The sequence below is a fragment of the Indicator indicator genome, chromosome 14 (genome assembly GCF_027791375.1).
Source record: "Indicator indicator isolate 239-I01 chromosome 14, UM_Iind_1.1, whole genome shotgun sequence".
NCBI classification, from domain to species: domain Eukaryota; kingdom Metazoa; phylum Chordata; class Aves; order Piciformes; family Indicatoridae; genus Indicator; species Indicator indicator.
Genome location: NC_072023.1, coordinates 14,737,795 through 14,755,139, shown reverse-complemented (window position 1 = coordinate 14,755,139; position 17,345 = coordinate 14,737,795). Strand labels below are relative to the sequence as shown.

General features: G+C 38.3%; 1 protein-coding gene across 6 annotated transcripts in view; it reads left to right on the top strand.

The window, feature by feature from the left end:
* The window catches only part of BRAF (B-Raf proto-oncogene, serine/threonine kinase), a 75,604-nt gene that overhangs the window by 55,824 nt on the left and 2,435 nt on the right, over positions 1-17,345 (top strand). For 2 of the 6 annotated variants that reach the window (XM_054386814.1, XM_054386810.1), the window contains 9 exons: positions 2,935-3,071; positions 3,754-3,871; positions 4,533-4,617; positions 6,648-6,824; positions 8,252-8,298; positions 8,724-8,842; positions 9,643-9,774; positions 12,327-12,461; positions 13,298-13,451. In XM_054386814.1, coding sequence (XP_054242789.1) covers positions 2,935-3,071; positions 3,754-3,871; positions 4,533-4,617; positions 6,648-6,824; positions 8,252-8,298; positions 8,724-8,842; positions 9,643-9,774; positions 12,327-12,461; positions 13,298-13,451 — 1,104 coding nt within the window. Of the gene's footprint in view, positions 1-145; positions 266-2,934; positions 3,072-3,753; positions 3,872-4,532; positions 4,618-6,647; positions 6,825-8,251; positions 8,299-8,723; positions 8,843-9,642; positions 9,775-12,326; positions 12,462-13,297; positions 13,472-17,345 lie in introns of those variants that run through there. The other 4 variants (XM_054386809.1, XM_054386813.1, XM_054386811.1 and 1 more) reach the window with 4 other exon arrangements.

Below are 17,345 nucleotides of genomic sequence, written 5' to 3'. Positions count from 1 at the left end.
TAATTGACTTTTTTTTCCCCTTCAAAGTACAGAAGCAATCAATGAATAGAAATCAAAGCATCCTAGTTATTTCCCATGACTTCTTTCATTTCTTCTATGTGTCTGTCTTTCTGTCTCTGCCTGCCCGTCTCTTTCTCTCTAACAGCCCCTTTGAACCAGCTGATGCGCTGTCTTCGGAAATACCAATCCCGGACTCCCAGTCCCCTCCTTCATTCTGTCCCCAGTGAAATAGTGTTTGATTTTGAGCCTGGCCCAGTGTTCAGAGGTAGTTGGGCTCTTCTTTCTTGTTTTCACCCAAACAAAATAAGTAAAACCACAGATGCTGTTTGTGCCTCACCCTCACACCGTGTGTATGTAAGTGTGTGAGTTTATCAAAACACCTCTGTTTTTTGCTTGGCCTGGCTGGAATGCTTTGAATGTGCTTTTCACACATACTCACTTTCACCTTTACACGCTTGACAGTGACTATAAATAGTCTGACTTAAATATTAAGAATCAAGGAATTTTGTAGTTGAGGTTTTTTTGTATGGACCTTTTATATGGAGTTTTTTTTCTAAACAACAGTCCTTGGACTGCATTGATATAAAAAACAGTCACAGCCTTGGCTTAGAATTTCCTTGACAGTTCAGTTTAAGTCAGTTCAGTGCTGTAAGAGTTTTCTGTGTTTATTATTCTTTGTTTTGAAAAGCAATCTAGGAAATTGAATGTGAATTACAAACATTTCCATTGATATCTCGGTAGGTCTCATGCTTTTCAAGGAATGTGACATGTCTACTTTCAACAATTACTTTGTTTTGAGAATGCTGTTGATAACACTTTGAGGCCCTGGATGGTTTAGACCATGCAGTTTTTATTGAGATAGTGAATTTCCAGTGAAAGAGTATTTGTTTGTGTCCTGTATCACGTAAACTAAAACTTCCATTTTTACGTCATTGACTCTGGGGTTAATTCAGGCCTAAAGCTGTCAATGGATCTGTTGTATTGCACAAAATCCCCAAAACTCTGTGGGATTCCATATGCTGGAGAAACCAACTATTGAGTAATAGCATGGGATGTAACTATTTGTGTCTATACCTATACCTGCAGAAATGGGTGCTTCAGTGCATGTAGTGTGGTCTTCAAATGCTACCATCTTGGCTGTTTCAAAGACTTTTGTCCCACAATGTATCCAGCACAGTTCAGCTTATGAAACTGTAAAGCTCTTCCAGAAGTCTCTGTAAGAAGACAGGTGTTTCCAACCCAAGCAAACTGGCCGCAGAATGGAATACATTATGTACAGCTTCAGACTCCAAGCTGATGACTTAAGTCCAACATTCCCTGAAATACTCTACTCAATAACTTGGAAAACAGGCCATCTGGTGGTATTATGAGCAGATTAACTGTAATGTTCTACCATGTGCTGTAAACATTTTTGGTGAAGGGTGAATATTGTGCTAATGTTTCTGTATTGCAATATCAGAGTAGGAGACTTCAGTTGTCTCTAAGGAAAATGAATTGTTGAGCTTTGCTCTTGCAAAGAGAAGCCTGTAAGCCAGTATGCATTTGGAAAATTGATCATATTCTGGGAACATCATGATTTAATTCCACATCTGTGTGATTTCAGACAAATAATATAATGAATATATGACAGTATAGTGATGATAACTTGAATTTGAACAAAAGTCCATCCTTCAGATCACTGGCTTTTGGCTGCTTAGGAATGTAGTTAGGACACCCCATATACAACATTATTGTTGCTTTAGCATGTGGGACAAAGTTTATGAATGCTGAGTCCCACTTTTTTATGTCATTATTTTGTCCTTCCACTTTTAAATTACAGATTTTGGCTCATTGAGGACAGGCAGTGGTGGATGGATATACATAGTCTGATAAAATAACATACTGAGTGAGTGAATTTGAGCAACGGTTTTAAAAGTCACAAAGTCAGAATTTTTTAACTGAAGCTGGCATTATAAGACATTTTTGGATAAGAGGGCTTCTGAAGGAATATGCAGAGGAGTATGGTCTTCCATTACTTCTCAGAGCACCGATGTGAGAGAGGGCATTGGAATGCTGGAGGACTTGTACGATGACATACATTGTTTAGCAGAGCAGCATGAATTTAATTAACAGTTGACCCTATTTTATGTCCTTTGTATTGAGAGGGTCAGCATAACCTTGTTATGAATAATTATGTTGTATTTTAAAAAGCATTGCCTAGCTAAAGTGCTCTATTTGTATAAAGGAGCCATTTGGGCTCTGAAACACAGCTCTGTTAGTGACATTTTGCTGTACAGATTTGTTTAGGTAACATACAGGCTACTGATGTACTGATTTTTTTTTTTTTGTTATTAATAGAATATGCTTCAAATAGTCAACTATATATTCTTTTTTCAATTCTTTCTTCAGTATAATATTGACCTTTAAATAAGAGCTCGCTGCTAACAGATAGCTTTAAAACAGCCAAATGGTTTTCAGGTGGCACTTGGAGACTGAACTAGAAAATATTTCAGTGTTTCACATGTAGCCTATTTTGAATCCGAAGTACAGTATTTCAACTATTGATTAGGTCCCTGAAAGGTTAGCTATAAGAAATCTGAGAGGTAGCTGCTGCTAACTCAAATGCCACTACTTTTCTTCTCAAAGAAACTGGTGGAATTTTTTTTTTTTTTTTGTCTGTAAAGAGACATTGTCCTTCTGGAAATTCATGAACAAGAGACTGAGGACTATCTGACGTACAGGGATGTTTGCTATAGACTTGTCTCTTCTTGAAATCTAAAACCCAAGTGCTAGTATTTTGTTAGGACAATATTCTTAGTATATGTTTGTTCCCTCTTAACATTTACATTGATGTTTGGAGATGCTGCATCTTAAACACAGTTCTTGCACCTAATATCACTACATTCTTGTAAGCTGGATTTTTATAGATAAAAGTATCCTGTTTCTAAAATTTAGGTTCAGCTGCAGGTTTGTCTGCAACACCTCCTGCCTCTTTGCCTGGATCACTCACCAATGTGAAAGCGTTACAGAAATCACCAGGACCCCAACGGGAAAGGAAATCATCCTCATCCTCAGAAGACAGAAATAGAATGGTAAGGCAAAGATCAGCTATTTTCATTTGTAGTGTGGTATATTCACAGAAATACTACACAACCATGTTCCTCTCACCTATCTTTCATCAAAGCCTTCTGAACCATTTTGGAAGATGAGTATGGCAATGATCAAAGATTTTTAAATCAATAAATAGTGGAATATTGAAATTGTGGGACTGACATATGAATCATTTAAATAATTGACTGTGCTCACTTTTACTCCATTGCACCCAAAGTTCTTGGTGTGCTTCATATTGTAATGCCAGTTTCCCATCAAATATTAGTTTGAGTTTTCCCACTATGAATCATGGACTTTGAAAGTAACAATATGTAAATGTCTGGGTTTTTTTTTTCTTTTTTTTTTAAATATCACAATTTAACAATTGGAATTGGAAAAACCCAGAATTTCTTTTCTGGTAAGAATGCCTTAGCGTTTACTGGGTTTTACACTGCCAGAAACCTGTGGCAAATACTCCATGCCAGGAAATAATTTCGTATACATTTGTGCTGCAGGTTTGCACATGGCTGTCTTGAAAAGTCAAATGGAGTATCTGAAAAGAAAGTTTTTCTAGGACTTTAATGATATGAAATATTAATACCAAATCTTTAACAAAGGAGCTGTTTTCACAGACATTGATGCATTTCCTGTCTTCCTTTTTATTGTTTATGCATATATATAAAGAAAACACTTGGTCGACGAGATTCAAGTGATGATTGGGAGATACCAGATGGACAGATCACAGTTGGGCAAAGGATAGGATCTGGATCATTTGGAACAGTCTACAAAGGAAAGTGGCATGGTATGTGGCTGTCATGGCAAATGGTTATTCTTAAGCAAGTAATGTGACCCTTAGGGGGCCACCCATCCAGGAAGCAGCTTTGTAAAGAGGCGCCAGGGGAGCCTGATGGACACCAAGTTGAAAATGAGCCATCAGTGTTCCCTTGCCACAAAGAAGGCAAATGTTATCCTGAGCTGCATTAGGCAAAGAACTGCCAGCAGGCCAAGGGAATATGTCAGGTTCATCGCTGGCCTCCTCAGTACAATACAGACATGGACATACTGGGTAGAGCCCAGTGAAGGGCCATAAAGATTATTTTTAATAAGTAGTGTGCTATAGAGGAAATGTTAGAAATGCAGACACGTCAGAAAGTCAACTCTTGCATGTTATTCTGAATTAAGTAATTATTAGGGTAAAGATGAAATACAGTAGAAGCATCCATCTAGATGAATGAGGATTTCAAATGTGTAATTTTGAAAGCTTTGGCTTGCCTAGGATTTGTCAGTAAAATACTGTTTATAACAGTGTTTATACCTTTTACAGATTATTTACTTATTTTACTATTTGTTTGTCTCACCAAAGCTAGGAAATGAAGTATTTTACTATTTCTGATGTTCTCTGTAGAGCATCTCAATAGAGGAATATGTATCAATGGCACTTACAGAAATTTGCTATTTTAAAGGTGACGTGGCAGTGAAAATGTTGAATGTTACAGCACCCACACCTCAACAGTTACAGGCTTTCAAAAATGAAGTAGGAGTGCTCAGGTAAGAATATTTTTGATGACCTGAAATAATATCTGTAGACTTACACTTCAGTAATCATTTGCATTAGGACATGTTGATCTTGCTCCTCCATGATGATACTTCAGGCAGAAAATACAGCTTGCCATTTTAAAATATTCCTCCTAGTCCTTCCCTTCCCTCTATGTTTTTGACTGTACACCTATGTTGTGGATATATGTATGTCCAAACACTCAAGACAGGGCTAATTTTTGCTGCTGTTCTACCCCCAGGGCACAGCCTCAGTATGAACTGTAGGCCTTGCTTTCCTCTCATCCACATTTTGAAACTGAAGGAGAGCTGCTGTCTATATTATCTATCATCTGTTTCTGTTCACTAACATCGACTTTCCGGTTTTTTTTAAATGTATTTCTCAAAGTCACTTCTTGATTTCCTTTTCTTACGTCTACTACTTGTATTTTCTCAGAGGAAGTAATTGTCTTGGGCTCAGTTCCTAGAAAAAAAAAGGATTCATCAGCATGAAACAATGGAATATTTATTGGGGAAGACAATCTTGAGCAGTCTCGAACATAATTCTGTTTTAAGAAACAGAATAGAGAGAAGGGGGTTTTTTTTTGCCTCTGGAAAATTGCTGTGTTGAGCTTGGGCCCTACTCTGAAGGAGTTTTCCCAGTAAGCTACACGTTGAAGAGAGATCAATAGCCTTCTTTCCCCAGGAAACATCAGTTCTTAAAATTCTAAGCCCATAGCTGTATTAGTAGAGGCTTTCTGGGGCATGCTGCTTTGACTATCTCTGCATGTTTGTGACACACCTGCTCAGGAGAACCTAGTGAAATATAAAATATTATATTCCATACCTAGTCCAGATTCCTGCTGGCAGTCCCATAGCTGGTATCTAGCCTTTCTCTGTTGTTAATTGTTTCAGCACTTAGAGTAAATAGTCAACTGTCCTTTGACCCAGGCAAGCCAAATTTAGTGGTAGTTGTGCCTTTTCTATTATGCTTCATCATTACTTTCTTAGCTTTGAGGTCTGCAAGAGTCCTGCTTATTTCTTGTTCTCTCAGCAGTTAATCTCAGCATCACTTGACAAATCCTTGAACCTGAAAAAGACACAATCACACAGTGTAGAACTTTCCTGACTGCATAGCTGCATAGACAAAGAGGTTATGTGTTAGTTTTTTAGTATGGCTTTGCCATCCTCAGCAACAGCATACATATAGAACCTACCACTGTTTTAAGAGTTGTTTGGAAACAAATTCATATTGTAACCTTACTGACATACAGTTTTCACCCCGCTTTCCACCTTTTTTACGTGCTGGTTCCAAAAAGAGTACAAAATTCTTGTCAGATAAAACACTAATAGAACTGAATCCTTATTAAGGAAGTCTGTTGATACTTTCTGAGTGAAAGAATTGCCCTTGGAAGCCTCTGAGACTGGAATTTCATTTTGGATGTCATCTTTGTAGGCAGCAGCACATAGAAGATTTTACATCAACATGAGGAGAAACTTCCGCACAGTGAGGGTGACAGAGTACTGGAACAGGCTGCCCAGGGAAGTTGTGGAGTCTCCTTCTCTGGAGACTTTCAAAACTCACCTGGATGCATTCCTGTGCAGACTACCCTAAGGGATCCTGCTCTGGCAGGGGGTTGGACCCGATGATCTCTTGTGGTCCCTCCCAACCTCTGATATACTGTGATACTGTGATAACTGAACAGGGGTTACACAAAAGCAGACCTGCCTGCAAAGCATTGCTGTCCCTTGAGGACCTGGACCTAGTGATTAACAGCATCTTCTGATCAGTCCCATGCTGAGTTTCTTGTAAAAGAAAGAGGAAGCGGTGCTTACCCCAGAGTTGCTGTTCCATGTCATTATAATGAGAAGGCTAAGTCCTGTAATTCAGTTGAATCTAGCAACAAGTTATTATGTTATCTTAGTAAAAGTTGAGGTTGTTCCAGCAACTTTTGTTAGGAAATACATATTTAGATTGTGATACATCTGAGTTTTTCGTGGATTCCTGATCCATCTGATTTTTTTTCTTCATTTTTTTCCAACAGGAAAACAAGACATGTGAATATCCTGCTTTTTATGGGTTACTCAACAAAACCCCAGTTGGCTATTGTTACACAATGGTGTGAGGGGTCCAGCTTATATCACCATCTACACATCATTGAGACCAAATTTGAAATGATCAAATTAATTGATATTGCACGACAGACTGCACAAGGCATGGAGTGAGTATCATATTATTTGTTTGCCAGTGAGCACTGGGGCAGCATTTACTTACCCCCTTCACACTCTGACTGACATTGGCAACTAAGGCCAGCTATCTGCTCACATTGTCAAGCCCAGGATTCTGCTTTGATGATCAAAGCATTTGGTGAAGTGTTTATTGTTTTGGTTAGTAAGTAGACTTTGTGTTCTTCTTTTGAAACACAGGGAATTACAAATCTTGAAGGAAATACAATCTGGACAGTAGAATAAAAAATTATTACAGTGTAGTTAAATTTCTAATCTTGTGAGCAAAGATGATGTTCCAGACTTTATGATCTTCACAGTGCAAATAGTCTTATGGTAGAAGGTAAAACATTTTTGAAAGAAATAGTTTGTGAACAAAAGAACAGAATCCTGTAAGATAATGCAGAAGGCATACAGCCCTGTTCCCTAAAAGAATTGATGATTTTTTTTTCCTCTCCCTTTCTTAAAAGTATTTTAGCTCTTTAAATAATAGATTTCAGCATTTGGAGAAAGCATGCCTATTTTGTTCAAAGTAACTCTTACTCCCATAGAGGGCAATTGAGTTAGAATTTACAAAACCAGACCAAAATGTTGTGTATCAAAATCAGAACACTGATGTAATATCAAAGAAATCACCCTCTGGCTGGAAAACACTGAGATGATTGCTGTTCATTGTGACATTTTTCTATTAAGTATTCTATATTTTCAGTCAAGAGGCAGGGGTGTGTTTGCAGCACACACCAGCTTTCTGTTAGACTGCTCAACTCCCCATGCTCCCTCTGTAGGTAATGGAGATGGAGAAGCTGTTTTGTGAGTGTGATTCAAAGCAGAGACACTTATGGGCTTTTCCAGCAGGTTTCTGCTGATCTCATTGACTAAACAAAGAGCCATGGGAGACTAGTTGCCTAATTTAGGCTGTATCTTTGCTCTGGGGCAAGTACTCTTCTCTGTGTTTCCTGCAATCTATTTATCCAATCTGCAATACTAAAAAGCAGTTAGCATACCTGAGTACACACTGAGCCTGAGAAGCACATTTAGCTCCTGCAATTTAGAAACACCTTGCCTAAAGTTGTGACTAGCCCACAAAGTGTCTTCACAGTCACCATTAAGGCTGGAAGGCAGACCCTTCAGCACTGAGACGCATCTCAAAAACTACTGAAGTACTTTTTTTTTATTCTGAACATTTTGTTAGGGCTGTACATAATTATTTCATTCTTTAGTAGCATCAAGTTTCAGCTGGAGATCTAGGCTTTCCTTCAATTTCTTTCCCGTGGCTGTTACAGTAACTGTCATGGGTGACCAAAATTTTGGTAGCTTAGTAATTATGTGCAGTTTGAATATCTACAGCATTTGTGTTTCATTAATATACTGAATTCTGTGGTGTTGATATTTTACCCACCTAATCTATTACATTCCTTTTCAGTTATTTGCATGCCAAGTCAATCATCCACAGAGACCTCAAGAGTAATAGTATCCTTTTCCAGAGATGTTATTGTAGACTGTGACAGCATTTCTGGTTTTTTTCTGACAGAAATGAATTTACTGATGTGCAAAGCTGTTTGTGTGTGAATATTTGCCAAGCTGAAATTTTGAGCTGAGCAGGGGCAATATCACTAGCAGCAAAGTAAGGAATAATTACTGTATCTATTGATGGGATTTCAATAACATAGCAGATTTCCAGCTTTTGTCATAGTTGCCATTTGAAGAAGGCCACCTGGGATGTGGTCTGTTCAGCACTGGCCCACTCATTGCTTGTGTAATCCTTAAGTACTGTAATTCACTGCTTAGAACCTGTATTCTATGAAAGCCTTTTCAGTGATGATGGATGGTTAGAACTGTTATGTCTGAAGTTGCAAATTTGTACCACTTGTTTTCCCTTAACATTTTCCTCTTAGATATTTTTCTTCATGAAGACCTCACAGTAAAAATAGGTGATTTTGGTCTAGCTACTGTGAAATCACGATGGAGTGGATCCCATCAGTTTGAACAGTTGTCTGGATCTATTCTATGGATGGTAAGCAAGGGGGAAGTGGTGTGGTTTGTTTCAACAACTTAAATTGCCCTTAGCCAAAGTTTCTAAGACTATACTACCATCATACTAATACATACAAGGTGTCTTAATTTGGAAAAAATGAGCAGTAATATGAAGTACTAAGTGAATGCTTTTCAGTTCTTCTTTAAGAATGTATTTCCAGTAGTCAGCAAAAAAACTTCAGTGTCTTTATCCCTTATTCTGAGGTTTAAACTGGAAAGAAAATGGTAGCTAAAGAAAAAGGATGTGATTAATCCAGGGATGAGGAGAAGGTGAGAAAAGCCATTGAGAACATCATGCAAAGGAGTGGAGGAACTATCAAGATGCTCTTACATTTTAGTGATTCAAGCATGATTACTCTCATGCAACTTACTGAAGTCTTAATAAGAATTACAGTTGCAACCTGCTGTGCAACTCTGCCTTGTTCCTTTTCTCCCTGAAAAAAATGAAGGCTGTGTTAGTTGCTGTTTTATTCAGTGTTATATTTTTAATTTCCAAACTGGCTTCTCAGCCTGCACAAGGTCATTTTCATAGAATCATTTTGGTTGGAAAAGACCTTTATGATCATTCTTCCATAGAATAATAAAGGGTTCACCAAGTTGAAACCAACTAATGGGTTTTGAGGTTCATGTCAACATCCACTCTGTATTAGCATCTGATAGCATTGGAAGGCAAGAGTAGGCTTTGTATCTGGTATACTTTGGGCAAGTCTATGTTCATGATATATGAAGTGCAGCCTGATGTGGTGAAATAAAAACTAATTCTTTCATGTTATGATACAGGCACCAGAAGTTATTAGGATGCAAGATAAAAACCCATATAGCTTTCAGTCGGATGTGTATGCATTTGGGATTGTTCTTTATGAACTGATGACTGGACAGTTACCATACTCAAACATCAACAACAGGGACCAGGTAAGGGAAGGAATTGACTGCAGTCACCTGTGGCCTGAAAGAGAGATTGATTCAGCCTTGTGAAGTGCACATCCTAATATTTTGTGTGGTTTTTTTTTTCCTTTCTGATTCTTACGACATTTCTGCAATTTCTAGATCTGCCTCAGCCATGCAGCACCAATTTACTTAGTTCTCTTGAAGGACTTCTTTTTTGTTGTTTTTTTTTTACTTCAAGTATAGATTTTTCAGCTTCTGAGCTGGTTGCCATGATACTTATTACGGAGAGAGCAGGTTACTTAATAGTAATCTAATTTAGACTAGTTCTGCAAAGGCGAAACGATCCTCTCTGTGTTCAGTTACTCCCCTCCTCCCCCCACTTTTGCATTGAATAATAGCTCAGCAGCAGAACTGACAAAATGCAACAACAATCATCTCACTGAATGTTTTATATTAATTTCAGTCTTGAGAAATGCATGCACCATCTAATTGAATTTCAGGGTATCAACATTTTTCAAATCCTGCTTGATGGAGTATATGACTTTCTAGAGTATGTGAATCCTGTAAGGAGATTACTTAATTGTGAACAAATATTCCTGAAGTCTGATGGTACCGCTTGCCTGTAATGTATCTCCACAGGATAGGCATGTTTGTGAAGGCACACGTCATTCATTATTTCTCTGCCTCATCTGAAAATAGTCCCTATGCATCAAGATCTTTGGTGTGAACTATTCCCTGTCTAGGCGGTGATATATTTATGTTGTTTCTGGGTCTGCATCTCTCGTGTTGTCACTGTCAGTACTTGAGAATTGCAACCATAGCAACGTTCATCTGTGAATGCCTTTTTTTAAGGCCGCTTCCCTATTTGTCAGAACACTTCATCCCAATTTATCAAATTTGGAGTTACTTCCTTCTTAATAATCATAATAATTGTTTTTGCCTTTTGAAAGAAGGGAAATGTCCAGATTGCTGATCAGATGGATATGGCCTTCTAAAGGCCGTGTTTAGGCATGCTTTTGTTTTTACCATTTGAAATTTGAACCCAGAGATGTGGGTGCTCACAACTCAGTGCTGAAGCAAGTTTTAAATTGCAGAGGAGGCCAAGATATGAAATGCTTCTAATGACTTGAGTTTTGTTACTCTGTCTGTTGTCTGAAAAGACATGAGTATTGCTTACTCTTCGTTGGTGCATTTACATCAGCTACTGTGATGCAACTAAGATTCTTAGTGAGCAAAGCATGGTTCTTGTAGCACCTCGGTATTTCATCTTAACAGACTTTTCCAGACAGGCTAGGATTGTTCTTCTCTCTAAAATAGAAATTGAATCCCTCTGTTATTTATAAAGAGAGTACTGGAAACATAAAATAAAAATTATTCAAAATATTATTTATTAGTGTAATGATTTAGGAAAGAGTGACTTTCAGATGATGGTAAGTCTCATGGCAGCAGAGGGAAAGGATAAGGTAGATGAGAATTTACTAGGAAATGCTACTCTGATGCATTGGGTTTTCTAAAGAAACCACATGGGAATTTTATACTCCTCCTTGATGCCAGAACAGATGTGACTGAATCAGAAAGTTGAAAAAGGATGAGTATTGTATTAGTATAAATTATACATAGTGCTCGCTTGAGATGGGGGCTGTTTTCTGCAGTGTTTTTTTGCCAGTGTCAAGATACAAAGTAGTTACACTTCATTAAAAGTAAGGTATGATAAACCCGCTGGGTCTGTCGGTGTATTCAGTAAAGGTAGTGACTATCTGCTGCAGCATGAACAGATCTTTGATTAGTTAGCTTGAAAGGGATTTTTAGTGTCAGTGCAACTGCAGTACTCAAACCACATTGCATTTGACCTTGGTGTTTGATGGATTTTATTTTTTTTTTATATCCAAGAGAACATTAACCATATTTCCTGCTTTCTATTAGTTTGCTTTGGTTTATGCTTAAGTTTTATCTTTAGGTGAAATATAAGCCTTCCATGTTAAAGGAATTAGTGTAAAAATACAAAACCTATTTTTCTTTTCTACAGAAGAAAGGCAGCTTCTTTTACTTGCTTTTCTCTTTTTTTTGGGGGGGGAGGTGTAGAAGGTGGAGGGAGGTGGAAAAGCTTATGAAGGAATTTTATTCTCAAAAAGTAAGGTGTTTTAATATCTGAAGTTCTCTTTTTTAAAAATACCTTTCAGTGTGAACTTGCTGTTGACTTACAATATGAAACGGAGTATTTATTTTTACAGACTATTTATTTTTAGGCATTCTGTTCCTGCCACAAAGTTGCTTGTTCTTGGTTTTGTAACAGTTTTTGACAGCTATTGCTATAAATGGTAACCATTTACTAGTGCTCAGGTTTCACAGAAATCTCTCTTAGGAGGAGGAGGAAAAAATCTTTTTTTTTTCTCTGTACTGAATAGGTTACAAGCATTACTGTAAGACACTTGGCAGTTTTAATAACATAATGTTCTCTGGGAGCAGAAAACTTGCTGCTGGGACTAAAATGATTTAGCAAAATGTTCATATTTTATTACTGTTTGTTTTATGGACTCATCTGCTTCCCCTTCCATCTTTGTTCCCGTTAAACACAGATAATTTTTATGGTGGGACGAGGATACCTATCTCCAGATCTCAGCAAAGTACGGAGCAACTGTCCAAAAGCTATGAAGAGGCTAATGGCAGAATGCCTAAAAAAGAAAAGAGACGAGAGACCCCTTTTTCCACAGGTGAGAAATGTTCCTCTTTAGTTCTCAATAGACTTTACAATTCCAGTATTAAAAGTAAAGATCAGTTATGAGTTTATTGGCCAGTTCAATTTTTTTTATAATGCTATAGCATGACTCATAAGAGTTCTGGTTCAGTACCTGATTAGTACTATATAAATAGAAATGTTTCTTTTCAATTCAAAAAGCACATATTAGAATGAAAACGTAGTCAACAAAGCATTTATGTGTTGGACAAAGTTTTAACCGAGAGACAGTGAAATTGATAATCACAATTAGACACACAAATTGAAACCTGGCATCTGTACTCCCCTCCTTGCTCTCCCCCAAGCTTTACGAAGAGAAACAGATAGTTTTGTCAGAAAACTTGATGGGCTAAGAAAGGTTTGGATTTCTAAAAGCTTGTGGGGGACACCTTATTTCTGTTTGTTTGAAATGTAACCAAGGCGGGTTTCAAAACCAGGGAGCTCCCTCTGCTGGCAGTATGGTAAATGGCATTAAGCAAACTGCTGCCCAAGCCGCGCTTATTGCCAGCGTGCTAGGCAGAGGTACCGCTGCACGCACAAGAAGGCAAATAAAAGGCAGGTGTATTCATTATGCTTACAGAGGAAATCAGTATGCTCTTTTTGAAAGGAAAATGGATACAGTTTCTTCCCATAATGTCCTGTACATTTTTCAAGGATGTAAACATCAGAGTGTAATGCAGTCATCTGTTAAAGTTTCCATTTGAATTTGTGCATAAATATGCTTTTGTCATTATTTGATGCTCTGCCTTTGGTCTTGAGAGTAGTGCAACTTTGGAACAACAGATTTTATTGCTTAATTTTTCCTTGTTTTAGATTCTTGCCTCCATTGAGCTTCTGGCCCGGTCATTGCCAAAAATTCACCGCAGTGCATCTGAGCCCTCATTAAACCGGGCTGGCTTCCAGACAGAGGATTTTAGTCTATATGCTTGTGCTTCTCCAAAAACGCCCATCCAAGCAGGGGGATACGGTGGGTTTCCAGTACACTGAAAAGAAATGTGAAAGCATGTGCCTGTGCATCTGTGTGCTCGTGTGTTCCTGTGAGCGCAACACGTGTACGTTCTCAGTTCCTACCATCTGTGGTTTTAAGGTTTACTGAGGGGATGAAGACTTAGCTTCCTAACACCAGGCATTGAATGTTCTGACCACAAAGTCTGTGTTGGTAAGGAGTGCCCTGGGAACAGCCGGCACAAGAATTAGAAAGTCACATAAGAGAAATGGGAAAAGTTGCTTCCAAACAAGCAAAAAGCTTCTTAAGGTTGTTGGGTGTCATTTTTGCCTAGTTTATTCATTGGAAATTAGTTACTCAGGAGTGTATTTGATTTTAATCTAGTCAAGCTGTGGTGGGTTGTTTTGTTTCATTTTTTATGTCAGTTGAGGTCGTTTTACTTGAGCAATAGTCTTTAGATTCCTGAGTTGGTAATGCTATTCACGTGGGCGACAATTGGAAAAATAAACTGCTTCAAGGCTGAGCAGAGTCAAAACTTCTTATGGTCAGCAAAAGTGAGCAGATACAACAGAAATCCAAATAAAGAGCGTAGTGACCTCTGAATTACTTTGAAAGTTGAAGTGTAAAAAAATGCTGTTCAGAGAACATTTCATCCTGCAGAAGAGTGGTAGCATGGGATTTAGTTTTTACATTTATTCTTTTTGTACCTGAATACTCTGACGTGCTATAGTTTAAACCATCTCAAAACGTTCTTTTACAATGCAACATAGAAATTCTTAATCTGCTTCTGCTGAACTACAAGAATATTACTGATGATAGTGGAATTGTGCTTGTATCCTTCCATTAGCATGTATTTCAATTAAAAAGAACCAAAAAACCCACTTTAAATCCTGAGTATTACCAAATACTTTGAGAGGAAGGCAGCTAACACCCATAATAGGAAAAGAGGATTTGAAAAAGCAGTTGTTTTCATGGAAATCAGTGAAATACCATGAATGCTGTTAAGGTGAAATGTTTTAGCTATTTTAATATTGTTAAGAATACCACTGAACGTGCTTCTATTCAGTGACAAATTGTTGTTTGTTTTTTTTTTTTTTCACTTCCTGTCAGCTCACTTGAAAGACTGTATTTTCCCCTGAAACAGGTGAATCAGAACAGTAGCTCAGGTTACAACAGTCTTTGATGTCAGATATTAAAACAATAGTGCTATTGACTGTGTTCTTACATATCTTCAAATTAGTTGTGTGACTTCATTTCTTTTAAACTTCCAAGCTGTTCATTTTCACAGATTATTCTGCATTAGAAACAGACTACTGCTGTTCTTGTTAGGACTTCAAGGGCCAGGAGTCTCCTTAATGGCTTCTGATTTACATAATTACAGAGAAGGTTGCATGTTGCTGGCAATAGGATTTTTTAAATAGATCAAGAATTCAAAAAAGTTTTCTCTTCTACTGTCTGGCAACTGAGCCTTTCAAAACAGAAGGCAGAGTTAGAGAGCTTAAAGAGATGTAGGCAATTTCTGCATTTTCTGGCTGGATTCTGATGGTCTTTCTGGCTTCTGCTGTTGGAACAATTTGGGAACTACTCGTATTGTCAGTCAAGAAAATTCGGCTGTTGAAATCTGTCTCTATGGAAATAGCTATGGAGGACAAAAGTTGTTACTGATTTAGAACATCTTTCTGGTAGCTTCACATCATTTTGGCAGGTTTAGCTTGAAATGAAAGCAGGATTTCAGTGGTGGTGGTTTTGTTTCTTTTTTGGTAAGTTTTGTGTTTTGGGCAGTGAGGAGGAATGTCCCTTAGGCTTTGGGGTATGGTATTCAGTAGAGGCTACAATGCTCGTCTTAGTAAGAGCAGGAGGATGCTGCTGGATCTCCTGTAGAATCTGTAAATGTGGCATTCCACACAGAAGAGGCTTGACCACACAGGGAGTTACAGAGAGTGCGGAACCATCATCACTGTCTTGCCCAGGCTCACTCTTTTTCAGGTCTGCCAGATCAATTCGAACAAGTTACTACTTGGAGTAGGGTTATCATCCTTCATATTAAGATTGTTCTGTGCTATAGGGGCTACAATGTGGGGGCGGGGAGGAAAATGCTGCGTTTGGCCCCATTTCTTGCTCTATGGTCAATGCATTAGACTTCCTCCTGTGTCACCTGTTCTTACACATCAAGCACTGTTTGGGATCCATAGCCATGATGTGATCTTAGCTTCTCCCTGAACATTTTATGAAGCCTAAAAGAATGCTGGCTTTGTGGATCATTAACTTTGTCTGACATAAAGGCATTTAGGGGCTTCATTTCTGTGGTTTGTAATTGCTACTTCAATGAGATTTGGGATCATATGCTGGATGAAGTTGCCTGTAATACTTAAGGATTTGGGTCAGTGCTCTCAAGATTGAACAAATACCTATTGCTGCTGAAAACAGGTCTGTAGAATCCCAGGCTTTTCCAGAGAGGTGCTTTGTACTATGTGAGATTCCTTTTTTCTTTACTTCTCTGCATCCCAGTTTAGAAACAAAATCTGTCTCGGTACCTTCTAGAATGTCAGATCCACTGATGCATATTCTTCTTAGGGTACTAATTATACAAATTCCTGTATACTCCAGAATTTTATTTAGCCATTGGATGCTATTCATACTAGAAGATGAGGGCAAGATGCAACAGCAAACTCTCTCTTTGTCATACCTTTTTCTCTGTCTGTTTATAAGCCAGGCAAGGTGTTGGAATTTGTCGTTTCCATTTGATAAGGCAGTTGTTCTTTGCTTTTCTGGAAAGGAACCATTCTTTTCCTTATAATTCTTCTGAGAAACATTTCGTCTACCACAGAATAAGGAGGACAGTTAAGCTGTTGTGTACATACCTTAGTAACCTCATGAGGCCAGATAGCTTAGAAAATTTGTGAGAGATTGGTAACTGCATCTTAAATCCTTGCAGGAATCAGAGGGAGCAGATTTGCTCAGAACATGCCCTTATAATATATTGTTTGGATACAACATGAAAGAACTTGATCATCTCTTTAGTATATTTTTTTTTAAGTGTTCATTTAAAATAGTTTCCACTGGCTTTGCATGTGACGAGCGTGAAAAGACTGTAGCAACTAACTTGAAAGGGCTCAGTAGGAAGGTGTAGATTTTCAATTGCTATTCATCCTTTGGAAGGGAATTTTTTTTGTTACCAGTCAAAGCACATCTGAAGTTCTGCTCAGTAAAAAGCACATTAGATGTCTCGCTTGCAGTGAATAAAAATGCCTGTTGTTTTTTTTTTTACATCCCAAATCGCTAACTGTGTTGTTTCATAGGCTCATGGTAAGCTGATCTCATGTAGAGCAGCCATGGTCCAGCTCCTTACCTTGCACTGGCAGATGCTCTCCAATTCCACAAGTCCCTTCTCTGCAGTTGAGTGTTTTCCCTCCATTACCAACAGAGCAGCTCTTCAAAAACTTGTTAGAAAACTTTGCTTTTCCACCAACCCAAGCTTGCATTTGCTAGGTCAGCTCCTTGAGCCATCTTGCCTCAGGGCCAGATAGTGCTGCTGTGGCACAACGATGAGGTCATTGCTCTACAGCTCATGTCAGGAAGAAAAGGGGCTGCAGGAGTCCCAGTTTAGGTTAGTGCTGGCCATTACAGGGCTATGTCCAAAGAATTAGTAGGGCAGAATAAGGATGATCCTGTTCCTGCAGGAGAGGGCACATTGCATCATGTTGCTAAAGCTGTCTTCATCCATTCAGGTCACGACAGCAAGACCTTCCTGTCCTGCAAGAAAACAGTGAATTCACAGTTCACGTTACTTCATTTATCTGTATTCATCTGAGTCTCAGGAGGAGGCTGCCTGTGTTCTCTCTCCCTCTCCAATAGCTGGGGTTTCTTTCAGAAGATAAAAGAACCAGCTAAAGCTATTTAACATCTTCAGAATAG